Source organism: Mustela erminea, chromosome 1, assembly GCF_009829155.1.
Source record: "Mustela erminea isolate mMusErm1 chromosome 1, mMusErm1.Pri, whole genome shotgun sequence".
NCBI classification, from domain to species: Eukaryota; Metazoa; Chordata; class Mammalia; order Carnivora; family Mustelidae; genus Mustela; species Mustela erminea.
This window is the reverse complement of record NC_045614.1, coordinates 88,696,081-88,710,430: the sequence shown is the minus strand read 5'-3', so window position 1 is coordinate 88,710,430 and position 14,350 is coordinate 88,696,081. Positions and strand designations below refer to the sequence as shown.

The window sequence follows — 14,350 nt, the reverse complement described above, 5'->3', positions numbered from 1 at the left end:
GTTCCTTTCTTTTCCATCTGATAAGAACCAGCTTCCACCTGTATTTCTCAAAATCTCACAGTGGAATCATCTAATTCTTATGCAAGTCATTCTGAGACTTGGCAAGTCATCTTTATGGCCAGGCATCTTGCCTAACAGGCATTCTCAGCTCCCTCAACTATGTGCTCAATTCTGCCTCACTTCTCTTGAAAGGCTCAGGCAGGGAGTTTGAAAAGCATCTGTGTGGCTTGTTACTTTTTCTTATGGTCTTTGGTCACTTACAGAAGGCCTGCGGTGTCCTAGGCTAAGTCTCCATCAAGAGGTTCACCAACAGCGGTATGGATTTCATGTCTCAATTCCTGATGTCCCATCATTTCCTGTCATTTCCCTGTTTCAGATACACAGGAGAAGCTGAGCCTCAAGGATAGCTGGGCAATGTGAAGAAGGGGAGGAAACATCCTGTCGAATAGTACCATGAATCCCCTCTGTTCATGTTGATCTTTGAACAAAATGCATGGTAGGAATAGTTTCCAAAAATAGGTTTTAATTTTTATAGGCTGGCTTCAGTGTCTGCCTTTGGTGATTATGGCCAGCTACATATTATGTGGAGCCTAATGCAAATGCAAATGGGAAGCTCCTTTCCATGCTGCCAGACACCTGCAGCAGGGGGAGCCCTGCTCTTTGTGGACCGACCGCACAGGCCTGTTTTAGGCCTGAATTCAGGAAGCATTTGCTGCTGGACAGTTCCCTGCTTCCCAGCAAGGTAAGCAGATTTGAAGCAGAGGCTTCTCAGAGCTTCTGGAGCTGGGGCATCTGGATTGAGAGTGCCTCTCTGGCCCCGATCACCACACAGAAATTCAGACACTGCACACTAAATTCAGGCACACACTATTCAAGGCATTTGCCTAAGTGCAACTCCCAGGGGCTAGTACACATTCGATTTCACTCAGATGTGGGGCCCACGTGTGTGTGGCAGTACAGCATGATTTTTCCTCTGATACACTCGCCTAACTACAATCATTTCTAATTTAAAAAAAAAAGTAATGTTCAGACAAAAAGTATATGTATATTATTAAGTTTTAAGAGAACTTTTGCCTTTATTGACACTCTTAAAAATATCTTAATTAAAAAATATTAAGTTCTACTCTGATTCCTTTCTTTGGGTATATGTATTTTTTCTTCTAGAACATCTCAAGAGCAATGTTTAGCTTATTACCTTTTAGAGTTTTAAATTTTCCCTAACATAAAAATTAAGACTATAAACTTTCCTAAGTTATGACTTCTGACATGTCCCACAAATTCTGACATAGCATCTTGATTATTATACAGTTCTAAGTGTTTTAAAGTTTTCATTATATTTCTTTGCCTTATTTAGAAATGGGATTTTAATTAAAAAATGTATGACTTTAAAAACCTTTTTATTAATTTCTAACTTAATCGAATTCCAATCAGTTTGGATTGTATGACACTAGTTCTTAGAGCTGTGTTGATACCTACTTGATAAGTTAAAAACTGCACCATGAACACCTGGTAAACTCTCCACCTTGATTCAACTAGCTGTTAATGTTTCCTGTGCTCTTCGGAAGAATGTCTTGTTGCTCTATGCATGGTTCTAAATGAACCTATTAAATCAAGTTTGTTACTTATGATGAAATCTTTAATGTCTTTACTCATTTTTGTTTGCTTGACCACTCAGTGTTCAAACTGGTGTACTGAAGGGCACCTGGGTGGCTCAGTGGGTTAAGCTGCTGCCTTCGGCTCAGATCATGATCTCAGGGTCCGGGGATAGAACACCGCATAGGGCTCTCTGCTCAGCAGGGAGCCTGCTTCCTCCTCTCTCACTGCCTGCCTCTCTGCCTACTTGTGATCTCTGTCGAATAAAATAAATAAAATCTTAAAACCTGGTGTACTGAAATCTACCCTAATGATAGTTCAGTTGGCAATTTCTCCTTGTAGTTTTTTAATCTCCACTTTGTGTATTTTAAGATTTTGTTATCCTCTTAGAAATCTGGAATTGTTAAATCTTCTTCATGAATTGAACACTTTGTCACCATGCAGTGGCTTTTTATCCCTATAATACGGTTTTGTTAAAGAGAATATTTTATTTGATATTAATATGTTATATTCTAGCTTTGTTTTTCTGGTTATGGTAGGTTTGTATATATCATTTTCTGCATATAGCAGTATAGTTTCCAGATTTTAAAAAAATTTACCTGATATTTTCCTTACAATTTTTCTTCCAACTTTTCCTTGTCCTTATTTTGTGGCCGTGTCTCTATAATTGAAAGCAAGTTATAGCTGGATTTTATTTTGTTTCTTAAGTCCATCCATCTCTGTAACTGACATGTTTAGTTTGTGTTTATGACAATGCCTAATATATTTCAGTGGATTTGATTCTGCTGTTTTAACTTCATGCTTTCTATTTGTCCTCCCCCACCTTTTCTCACCCTTTTATTTTTGTATTTATTTATTTTTTTTAGATTTTACTTATTTATTTGACAGAGAGAGAGAGAGAGATCACAAGTAGGCAGAGAGAGAGAGCGGGAAGCAGGCTTCCCGCTGAGCAGAGAGCCTGATGCCGGGCTCCATCCCAAGACCCTGAGATCATGACCTGAGCCGAAGGCAGAGGCTTAAACCTCTGAGCCACCTGGGTGCCACTTTCTCACCCTTAAAAAATATATATTTATGTTGTTTTTATTCCGTTTTCCTGCACTACTTTTTTGGTAGTTAGCTACTTTCCATATTTCTTTTTCACAGGCGCCGTCACAATTTCTAATGGATTTTTAAGAGAGTCTAAATTTTTCAGTAGCCTAATTGCCAGCCCAAATATTTCAAGTTCCTAGAACCCTTAACTCCATTTACCTCTCCATGACATGTCTTATTATTATTGTTCCATTTTTCAGTACCACCTTTTTTACCTTAGTCTCAACTTCATTTTTTTAAATAAAAGATTATTTTAGTGTCCAATATATTTTCTCAAGTTTAAATAATATTTATTAATATGTATTGTCTTAGTACAACTTTTTTTTTCTGTTAAACCACTAGGTGGATTATTTTTTTTTCGTACCTTTGGTAACCAAAAAAAACTGGCTTTTTTGTAACCCTACAAATTAGATATTATTATTACTTAAAAATCTAGCATTTAGATTTTCCTAAATATTGTCAAATTTTGATGATTTATTAGTGTTCCATCTCAGCTTTTCCTTCCACATTCATTTTTATTTTTCTTGAACTATGTACTTCAAAAGTTCCTTTTAGTAAAGGTCTTTGTGGTGAACAGTTGTTTTTTGTTTATCCTAATTATCTTTGTTATACCATTATTTTTTAAAGTTGGTTTAAGTTGATAAAAATATTCTTCCATTACTTTAAAAGTTCTTAACAGTTTTGTGGCTTCCACTATTGCTACTGATAATCCAGCTGCTAGCCTAATTGTAGTTTCTTTGCAGATAATCTTTCAGGTTGCTTTTTCCTTTGGCTTGGTTTCTGCATTCTCCTATGCCATGTCCAACTTGTCTTCTTTTTATTTATCCTGCCTATTGTACCTTGTCTTTTCTTCATCTCTTAATTCATATCTTTCATAAATTCTTGAAAATGATCATCTCTTCATGTATTTGAATATCATCTCATTTATTATTTGTTTTGTCTGATTTCAAGAATTCCAATTTGATATAGATCTTTCCATTCTGTTTTGTCTCTAAACTTCTTACATGTATCTTCTCTGCATTCTGAGTGATTTTTTCAGCTTTATTTTCCAGTTCATTATGTTTCTCTTTAGATGTGTCTATTATTCTGTTTAATTCATCTACTGAGTTTTATTTTTTAATTCATAGAATACTTTAAGAACAAAACTATGAATAAATAAATACCTGTAAACTTTTCACCTATCTGGTTTTCCAAATGTTACCATCTTGTTCCTCTGTGTGTGTATATACACATATATGCATACACACATCCATATAAGCATATATACTCATATATGCATGTACACACACAGACACACACAAAATCCCATCCTATTTTCTTTTAGGAAAACCATCTGAAAATAGGCTGCAGACATTATATATGTTACTTTTAAATACTTCAATATACTTAACCTATCTTAAGAACAAAAACATTCTCTCATGAGTATATTATTACTCATAAAGTATATTATTACTCATAAAGACATAAAGACAGCCACATGAAGCAATAATAGCATTTGACATATTATTCACACTCAGATTTCCCCAGTTGTCCACTAGATGTCATTTATCATAAGCTTTCTTTCTGACCTGGGATCCAGTCAAAGTTCACTCTATTACATTTGATGGTTATGTCTCCTTAGTCTCTCCCACTTTAGAATAGTACCCAACAACCTCTCGCTGCTCATGGCATTGAAACCTCAGACTAGTCAGTTATTCTGAAGAAAACTCCACATTCTGGAATTGGCTATTTGTTTCCTCATTATGAGATGTGGGTCAAACATTGCCTGCAAGAATCTCACATAGCTGATATATCTCCCCCTGCACCACTGCAGGAAGCACGTAATGTCAAATCTTGGTCACAGTGGGAACTGCCAGATCTTACCATGTACATGCACATTTCCTTTCTTTGTAATTAATAAGTTAGTACTATGTGAATGATCTGGGAGACTGTGAAATAGCCTGTTCCCAAACAACCTGTCACCCAGTGGTTTTAGCATTCCTTGATTCTTGCTTAACTCCATTATTACAGTGGAGATTACAAATTGGTGATTTTTAAAAAAAGATTTATTTATACATATTTAATGCCTATTTAATATGTTTATTTAATATTACTTATAGTAACATTGATTATATTAATATATTAGTAAATATTTATACATATCTAATACATATACATATTTAATTTTTAAAAAAGATTTATTCATACATAAATCATGTGCTCTCAGAGAGCGCACATGAGCAGGAGGGGCAGAGGGAGAGGGAGAGAGATTCCCAAGCAGACTCTGCTGAGCACAGAACCTGAGGCAGAGCTCGAGCTCATGACTTGGAGATCATGACCTGAGCCAAAACCAAAAGCTGGACACTTAACCAACTGCATCACCCAGGTGCCCCACAAATTGGTGATTTTTTAATTCTCCCGTTTTCTTCTATATTTATTAGGTAGCATACTTCTATAAAAAAAGAGCTTTTACTACCCTCCTCCCTTTTGGATCTCTATATAGACTTATGGATTTTAAAAATTCATCCTATTGTAATCCATTAACATTATTCTTTTTGATATGAAACTGTCCAAAATCAGACCAGTGAGAATATTTTCAAGATAGCCCCTTTGTCCATTTGACAAGACACAGCTAGTTTTTGGCTACTTCCTTGCTTTCTGGTATAATAAATATTTGAGAGTCATATTGTACTTCCCAGCTACAGTCTAGAATGTAGCTCTTTTCCTCTCCGAAACCCTGGTTCCTTTGAGTGGGGAATGATATTTAGAAGCCACTATCTGGTCATTATCCCTGTTGTCACTGAAGTGTCCCATTGGTTGTTTAATTTCCACATTTAGATTTTTCTACTGTTAAAAATCTCTGGTTATTTTTCAGATCAACCTGGTCATTTTTTATTATCTCTTATACCCTCAAATTATATTTTAATATTATTAGCAATAGATTTTGTCCAAATATGATGGAAGAGGAAGGAGATAGAGAAGAGGAGGAGGAAGAAATTATAGAGAATGAGGAGAAGAAAGATTCAAGTTCTTTCAAGCTGAAAATACCTTCGCCACTGCTGCGGGGGCGGCTTCAGGTCTGTAGAGCTGAGTCTGCTGCACTTCATTTTGAAGTTTAAGGGTGGGTATTTGTTGATTGCACCTAGGAAGAGAAGTCTGTGATGAGTCTCTTATTCATGGCTATTAACATTACAGCAATCTGCTCTGTGTGCCAAGTATCACTTCACTGTTTTCGATTTTCATCAAAGGAAGATAGCAACTAAGGTGGCCATATAAGAGATGAAAGCAGGTTTCTCAGGGAAGTCTCTAAAAAGGGGTTTAGAAAATACTCTAGGCTGAATTTATAGGCAATGCATTCAACTTACTTTTCAATAGGATGCCTTTAGCTGCTGAAGTTGGTCAACGTTAGAGGAGATTTTATGAGCTAGTCCTAAAAGTCTGGTCTCTAATTGACATGAACTATTCAGAATAGCTATTTTTTAATTTGCTCTTTTGCAATATCAAAATGCAAAGGGAAAGGGATATTCCCTTTATAGTTTCTGTGTCGTTAACCACAGTAACAATAGTGCCATCTTGGGTTTAATTCATTACTGGCTCACTTCATTTGGAAGTATATTAATTTTTTATAATAATAAAGCATGCCTCTTCCCACACAATTTAAACACTTAAAAGCCATTTTTGATGGGAAACTTTTAAAAATATTTATTTCCTTGAAGCATTACACTGAACAGACTTGGTAAACACAATTAAATCTCGTCCTTGGTGCTCAAGGGTCATTAAGTAGCAACTTCATCCTGGGCTGGGATATAGCATTGTCTCTAAAGCTGCTGTTGCAGACTGGACTGTGTGATTCTAGACTGAATGGCCCAAGACTGTGATGCTGTGCATTTTACTTTTTATCTGTCCTAGTTCTAAGCATCAGGTTGTTTGTCAGTTTTGTTTCTCTCAGAAAATGTTATTTCTGATGTGGACTGTGCTCGATGGCCGCCTTGATCATAGCGTGGTGTTAAATAAGAGAGAGGAGCTGCACTAGAATCTCCAAGAGGGCAGTGACGGTGTCTGTTTGGTCACTCCTTGATACCCCCACACCTTGGGGCACCTGGGTAGCGCCGTTGGTTAAGCATCTGACTTAATTTGGCTTAGGTCATGATCTCAGGGTCCTGAGAATATGCCCTGTGTTGGACCCTGTGCTCAGCACAGATTTGCTTGAGATTCTTTCCCCTCCTTTATCCTCCCTTTGCTCCTCCCCCACAGCTCATGTTCTCTAAAATAAATATATATGTATATATATATATTTTTTTTGTTTGTTTGTTTCTTTTTTTTTTTATTAATTTTTTTTTTTTTTTATTTCCAGCATAACAGTATTCATGGGGACTTAGAGTGGAGAAGGGAGTTGGGGGAAATTGGAAGGGGAGGTGAACCATGAGAGACTATGGACTCTGAAAAACTATATGTATATATATTTTTAAAGATAGCTCCACACCCAAAGTGTGAGTGGCTCGGTGTAGGTACCTGATACATATGTGTTGCTGTTGAATGAGCATGAGACTGTGGGTTTGCTATATGATTACGTTAAAGCCTTTTTCAACGTCTACTTTTACAGCTATATTTCAAAGACGGGAGATTTCTAGATACTTAAGTTCTGGAAAAGTAGTGTATAATTGTGTCACAGTTATGGTTTTCTGAAGGCACTGTATATATCTCTCACCTAGCCCAAGTAATTCTTAAGGCATCTCTTCCTTTCCCTGGGTAGTAGTGGAGTGTCATTTTTATCTAACTATACAGTTTGACTAATTACCATGAAACACCATGAAGAATTTCTGGGGACTGAGGAAAGAAATTCCATCTTAAATGTTTTTTCAATTTTTTTTTTTTTTGCCTCATAAAGAGTGTTTCTTTACAAGTTTCTCAGTCTTTCATTGTGTTTTTTTGTTTTACCCTTACAAATGCCTTGTAATTACTTTTTTCAGAATGATTCCTGGCCCCACCTTTTTTTTTTTTTTTTTTTTTTGCCTTTTTTCTAACTCCTCTTTCTGATATCTTTTCAAAAACACATCCACATAAATTTCATTCTAGGAGCTTGTGGCCCCAATGTTTCTCAAACTATAATGTGTATATGAATCACCTGGAAATTTGATAAAAATGCAGATTCTAATTCAGAATGTCTGGAGTAGGGCCTGAAATTCTGCATTTTCCACGAGCTCCCAGATAATGCTGATGATGTTGGTCCTAGACTCACATTTGGAGAAGCACAGGATTTAGGGGACATGACATCAGTACCACCAGCAATTTCCCCTTACCTATAGTGACTCGTCCGTCTTTGCAAACTTAGCTGGTCTCGCTTTGTAATGTTAGTGACCAGTTTGAGACATGATCAGAATCTCCTGTAAGGTACACGGGATGTTCTTCAGCCTATGTATTCACTTCTATCTGGACTCTAAGGACTCATTGACCACGAAAATGTTTAGAAATCTGACAACTTTTGAACCTCCAGAGTCATAGTAGGACATGGTTTTTTTTTCACCCATCCACTGCATACGAAGGGAATTGCATACTTTCAAGGCAAAATTATTTCAAGAAATACAGCCCATGTTTCTTTTTTATGAGCACCAGTTACACTAATTGCTGGCATCATAAAAAGTCATTAACAAGGCTGAGAAAGTTTTGTAAGGATGTATCTTTCATTCTGACAGGTAAAATTGTATATCTTATACCTGAAACTCTGCCTTTGGAACTTGTAAAAAAACAAAGCGAGAACTGTTGAATTTTTCTTTGGCTTTCTCTTTTGGTGTGTTAACTGATGAAGCTTACCTTTGAAGGGTAGTGTGTTAATGTTACATGGCAAGGATTTCTACTTTAGAGCTAAGGTCCAGGCTGTGACTCCCCCCCAACCCCGCCTATATTGCTCTATGCAGACAGATGTGTGAGCAGCTGCTTGTTATGATTGCTTCTCCATAGGAACCAGAGGCATAAAAAGGATGAGCCAGAAAATTAAATGCTAGGAATTAGAGGTTTCCTCCCTCCACCATCCATCATTACACATTTTCCTTTATGACCCTGCAGTGCCCTTGAAGACAGAGATTTCCAAGAATCCATTGTCAGTTCATCAACCTTCTCTTGGGAATACCAAATATACTCTTAACGTATAAGAAAGAACAGATTTTATGACTTACGCCTGATTGAGTTTACGAAAGATTTCACAAACTTCACACTGTATCTGTGGTCAGGTTTATGAATTCGGCCAAGCTGGACCAAGTGGTGATCCAAAGGGTAGCTGGCTAGATCTTCCAGTTCCTTGTCATTCCAAGCAAGGCCAAGGGAAAACACAAATAGGGCATAACCTTGACATTTGGCTCTCAAGGATTCTTTCTTTAAGGTTTCCCTGTCCAAGTGACTGGTTTCCCCAGCAGATATCACAAATATGACTTTGTTTCTTCTCATATTGGGTGTATTTAAAAAAATATTGTCCAGGGTCCACTGTAAGGCATGACCGATGAAAGCATCTCCATTTAGTTGTTGAACTGATTCTTCCAGGTGTCTCTTCATGAGGCGTTTGCTATTGTAGGTGGTAAGGTTGAACTCAGTTCTAACAGGACTCTTCTGAGTGTTGGGTAGGAAGTTGGGGGGAGCATGGCTTAAGAGGGCTACCCGGTCTCCAGTGAGAGAGGTCTCAGGCTCTGGGGTGATCTCAAAGTGATCTAACAGTGCTCCCAAAAAGTGTCTTATGTCTTCAAAATCAGCACTTCCCACATGCCGGGAGCTGTCCAGAAGAAAAGCAGCATCCATGTAAGACTCTGCAGGGGGTGGTTTGGCTTGATCACAAAAAGGGTCCGGCTTGCATACATCTGCAGACCAAAAGTCGCATAGGGTTATTAGTAAAACAGACTGGAGAAAAGATAGCATCTCAAATATTTTAACATTTGGAAACTGCATAGTTTTTGATATTAAAATAATTACTAAATGACTTTGATATTAACAATGAAAGATTCATAATTTGCATCTGTATTTAAAATGTACAGATTTTACACCCAGTTGGCATCTTGAATAACATTCACTAAGGCATCTGACTTTTAAAAATTAGGCTGCTTTCAACAGATGTTTAATCTTGGCTGTATTTTAAGTTTATAAAGATTGAAGTGGACAGTTTATCTCATTTAAGAGTATACCTTTTCATGACATAAAAGCTAATGATCTTTCTAGATAAACAAGACAGGTAAAGCAATGGTCCTTACCATTATGCTCAGAATCTTTTACTATGAAATATAGTATGCTTTAAAAAAGTGGGAAAAAAGCGGGCGCCTGGTTGGCTCAGTGGGTTAAGCCGCTGCCTTCGGCTCAGGTCATGATCTCAGGGTCCTGGGATCGAGTCCCGCATCGGGCTCTCTGCTCAGCAGGGAGCCTGCTTCCTCCTCTCTCTCTCTCTGCCTGCCTCTCTGCCTACTCATGATCTCTGTCTGTCAAATAAATAAATAAAATCTTAAAAAAAAAAAGTGGGAAAAAAGCAATGAATTCTTATACTTCCATTTAAATAAAGGTTTGTAACTCAATGTCCACCTGGGTGTGGACACTAAGGACAAAGTATAGCTCATGTTTGTATCTCCAGTGTGTTTATTAGTTGAATGCTTAATATGTGTTTGTTAAACACATGAATATAAATATTGCATATTAATAGCCTTTCATTAAATATAGGGCCATTTAAATAAATATGCATGTCTCATTTAGCAAAAGAATGTGTCATAATAAAACAAAAAGTGAATTCTACTGAATCTGACCACAGTGAATATTCAGAGGAATAAAAAAATTTGGAAATGGGAGGATCTTAGAGGTCACCTAATCTAATTTTACAGAAGAGACTGATGGTAAGAGGTAAAATCATTCTGTCAAACAATATGCAAGTGTTTCTAGAAGTTTCTATATGTGTGAGGTCAGGTTTTATTGTGAGAGACAGGGCCATGTGGTGGTGTGGCAGTGGGAGGGCCCTTGGCCTAAGAGCCAGGATGCCTGGGCTCTGGTCTTAGCCAAGTCACCACTAGGCCTCAATTCTGCACAGTTAGGTAGGGGGGTCAGATTGACTCAGAGAACCCTTCCAAGGCCAACCTCTGCAGTCTTGAGGTTTGTAGTAATAGTTAATGGTTAAGGCTGAGAATGCCTCTTTAAGAATGAAAGAAAAGTGAAATGGAATGACAAGCGTGTGGACAGCTGGCACTTAGATATGTGCCTGGGGCAGGAATAAAAGCAGTCAGATGAAAGGTTAAAAACCAGAATGCAGATCCCTGGGGATGCAGCGAACTTTCTAACTTCAGTCTTGCTCATGGTCTCCATAAAGATGACTTTGCACAAGTTATGTTTCCCTTACTGAAATTTGGTACAATTTTACGACAATGTTTAATGGTCGAATGACAGAACAGTCACCTGTGTGCTAGGCAGTTTCTAAAATCAGAGACAGCAGGCTTCCCATTTGCTCAATTTTGTGGGATTTTTTAATTGCAAGAAACGATAGCCAAAATATCTTCCCTTATATGCCTCAGAGACAAAACAAGGATTTAAGCCAAGAAATGGGGCCAAAATCTATCCCCAGTCACACATGTACAACTTCTGACTGTAACATACCAGCACAGAAGTGTAACTGATGTGTCTGAAAGCCGTGCTGAAGTTGGGGTGGGAAGCCTCCCTCACAGCACAGTCAGCCACTGCGTTGAGTAAGAGGACCAATGCCTACCCAGCCCTGTGCCACAGAGAGGGACAGAGGGAGGGAGAGAGGAAAGTGGGAGGGAGAAAGGAGAAGGGGGAGGGGAAGGGAGGAGAGAGACTAATGAGTACTGGGAAACAGAGGAAGAGACAGAATAGAGGGGTGTTTGAAGCCATTCCACTTCTAAGAGTTACCACCTCCCTGTGAGGTCACTTACATGGCAGGCACTAGCATCTCATTGACACACATGGAGAAGGAGAGGAATCAACCATTTTCTTCAAGACCAAATACCAAGTGCCAGGGAGAATAACAGGTCTCTGTTACTCATAAATGGCAGCGTTGTGAGGCTAGCCTTTCTGGGTCTCCTCTGGCTGTGCCGTAGGCAAATTATTTCACCTCTCCAAGCCCCATTTTTGTCATCTGTCGAGTGGAGCTAGTAATAGTTCAGATGTCTCAGGGTGATTGTAAGGATGGGATACAACAATGAGAAGAGTGCTTGGAACAGAATAAGCTCAACAGCTTCAACATTAACTATCACCAGCACCACCTCCAATGTTTTAGAAAGCTGTTAGAACAGGGCATGGCTCCTAAGAAACATCTGGCAACTGGTAGAAATCACACGCATGGATGACTGCAGTGGCTTCCACCGTCTTCATAATTACTGGATCACTCAACTTACCAGCATATACTCACCCACAGTTGCCACTCTAGCTAGGCCTATAGATTGTGTATAAAATACAGCGACAGACAAACCAGTGTGGAAAATCTTTCTGAGTCTTCTTTGCAATGAAAAATGTATGGATTTCTACTAATTTCCACTTGTACTATAAAGCATTTCTTGAGGGGTTGTGAACATCTGAGATTTAGAAGACACATAAATATACTTTACAGCATGAAGACCTTGGCAATGAGATAGGCTGAGTTTTCCTAATAATCGTTACTGTTTCCTGGAAGCTGCAGAAGTGTGGAGGGCCTGGAATGCAGTCCTCCTGCTAGGAGCCCTGCTGGCTGGGGCTCCATCTGTGGACCATGCAGTATGAGGAAGTGAGCCCAATGCCCCGGGGAAATCTTCCCAAGGCCTCTTGTACCCCTGCTTCCAAGGTCCAGTTATTTGTGCCAACAGTGACTCAGAGTGCTTAACAGGCCTGATCAAATTATATTCTCTCTGTGGGTCTTACCATAACAGAAAGTGCACCGCTGGAGTCTCTCTAATGCTGGCGCGTAGTCAGTCCCAGATGGAACCATTATGACTTGGAATGTGCCAGTGTCATCAATCTGCAAGAAGCAGAAGCAAAAAAAGAGCAGCTTAGTGGGTGGAGCTGCAGGAATCCCCCAGGATTGTTCACAGCACTGAGATCTTTTGAGTGCAACACTGCTCCTTCTGAAGAAGGTCATAGGGAAGCCTAGCATGTGTTAGGGTGGCTAGGAGCCCTGCTTGGGTTTAAGCCTTGGTGTTGCCTTTAACTGTAGGTCAGGTTCCTTTGTCTCTGTTTCCTCGTCTACAAAATAATCACACTACTACCTAACAGGGATACACTGGGCATTAAATGGGTTCATAACTGAAATGCATTTAGTTGGACAGGGTGGGTACCGGGTGGGTCAATAGAAACCACAAAGCACTTTTCTATTCTCAGAATAGAATAGAAGAGAATAAGATATTCTCTTATCTCAACAACCCCGTGAATTTGTTCTTATGTGCATCATGCCAATTTCACAGATGAGGAAGCTGAGGCTCAAAGGAAGGTGAGAGGACCGATCAAAAGACAACGCACATGGACACTGTTTAACGAAGAGGGTCAGAGGACAACCCCCCCCCCCCGCAACACGTGCCAAGTCCCAGAGAACCAAGTGAAATCACAGAATGTACTTTATTCTATTCTATTCTATTCTATTCTATTCTATTCTATTTATTTGACAGACAGAGATCACAAGTAGGCAGAGAGGCAGGCGGGGGGTGGGGAGCAGGCTCCCCGCTGAGCAGAGAGGCCGATGCGGGGCTCGATTCTAGGGTCCTGGGATCATGACCCGAGCTGAAGGCAGAGGCTTTAACCCACTGAGCCACCCAGGTGCCCCTACAGAATGTACTTTACAACTGTCTCTGAGTTCCCATTATGAACCAGGCATGAAAGCTTTGCAGACTCAGATCCACATCCAGGGGCTCTCCTCTGAACAATTCCCAACCCCTTCCAATTCAGTCCCATTGTTATTAACCTCTCTGGAGCGTTTGAGGCTAGAGAGCAGAGATAAAATAGGCTTCAAATAATGAAGAACAATTAATTAGCTTGTCAGTTAACAGATTCACAGATCCATTGATAACTGAGGGAAAATTATAGGTATGGTCTTATCTAATGCCTAAGAGATGGGACAGACAACATTTCCCTACTCTTTCTCAGGAAAATGTCCTTTGAACACTTTATCCATAAAAGTAGGACTTGGGGAGCCATGTATAAGTGTGTGTGTGTGTGTGTGTGTGTGTGTGTGTGTGTGTGTGTGTTGAGGGGGGATGCCATCTCTCTGCAGAGCAGATTGCACCAGGGATGGACATCTGAGCCAATTGGATCCATTCTCAGGAATTTGGAACTTGGGTCCTGAGGGCAGTGAGTCCCTCTCTGTTAGGGATAAGCACTAGTAGAGCTGTAGGCTGACCATGCTCTAATTGAGGAGCAACGGGAAAGAAATGAGGGAAATGGGAAGGAAGGAAGGTGGTGAGGGCTTTCCCTAAGGCTTATCTTTGTTTCATCCCATCTTTTCTTCTGTGTAGAAGAGATGGAGAAATCTGTGCTCACCGGAATTCCTCCCTAGAAGACCACTGTGTTTGTCTTCATGAGCGGGATGGGTTAGAAGGGGAGACTCGGAGGAAACATGTGGTAACTGAAACGTTTGGCATGATTTCTAGGCAAAATCTATAGAAAGAAGAATGGTTAGTGCCTCGGAAAGGCTGAAAAGAAATAAACCGGAAGGCGGGAAGGTGAGCATTGTTGTGGTATGAGCGAAGAGGAC

The 14,350-nt window shown here is 39.4% G+C and overlaps 1 protein-coding gene across 2 annotated transcripts in view; it reads right to left on the bottom strand.

Annotated features, from left to right (window-relative positions):
• Positions 1 to 14,350, bottom strand: part of COL6A6 (collagen type VI alpha 6 chain) — a 140,369-nt gene that overhangs the window by 5,497 nt on the left and 120,522 nt on the right. For both annotated transcript variants that reach the window (XM_032332854.1, XM_032332863.1), the window contains exons 34-36: positions 12,529 to 12,625; positions 8,835 to 9,506; positions 5,710 to 5,803 (exon numbers count right to left, since the gene is read on the bottom strand). In XM_032332854.1, coding sequence (XP_032188745.1) covers positions 5,710 to 5,803; positions 8,835 to 9,506; positions 12,529 to 12,625 — 863 coding nt within the window. The remainder of the gene's footprint in view (positions 1 to 5,709; positions 5,804 to 8,834; positions 9,507 to 12,528; positions 12,626 to 14,350) is intronic.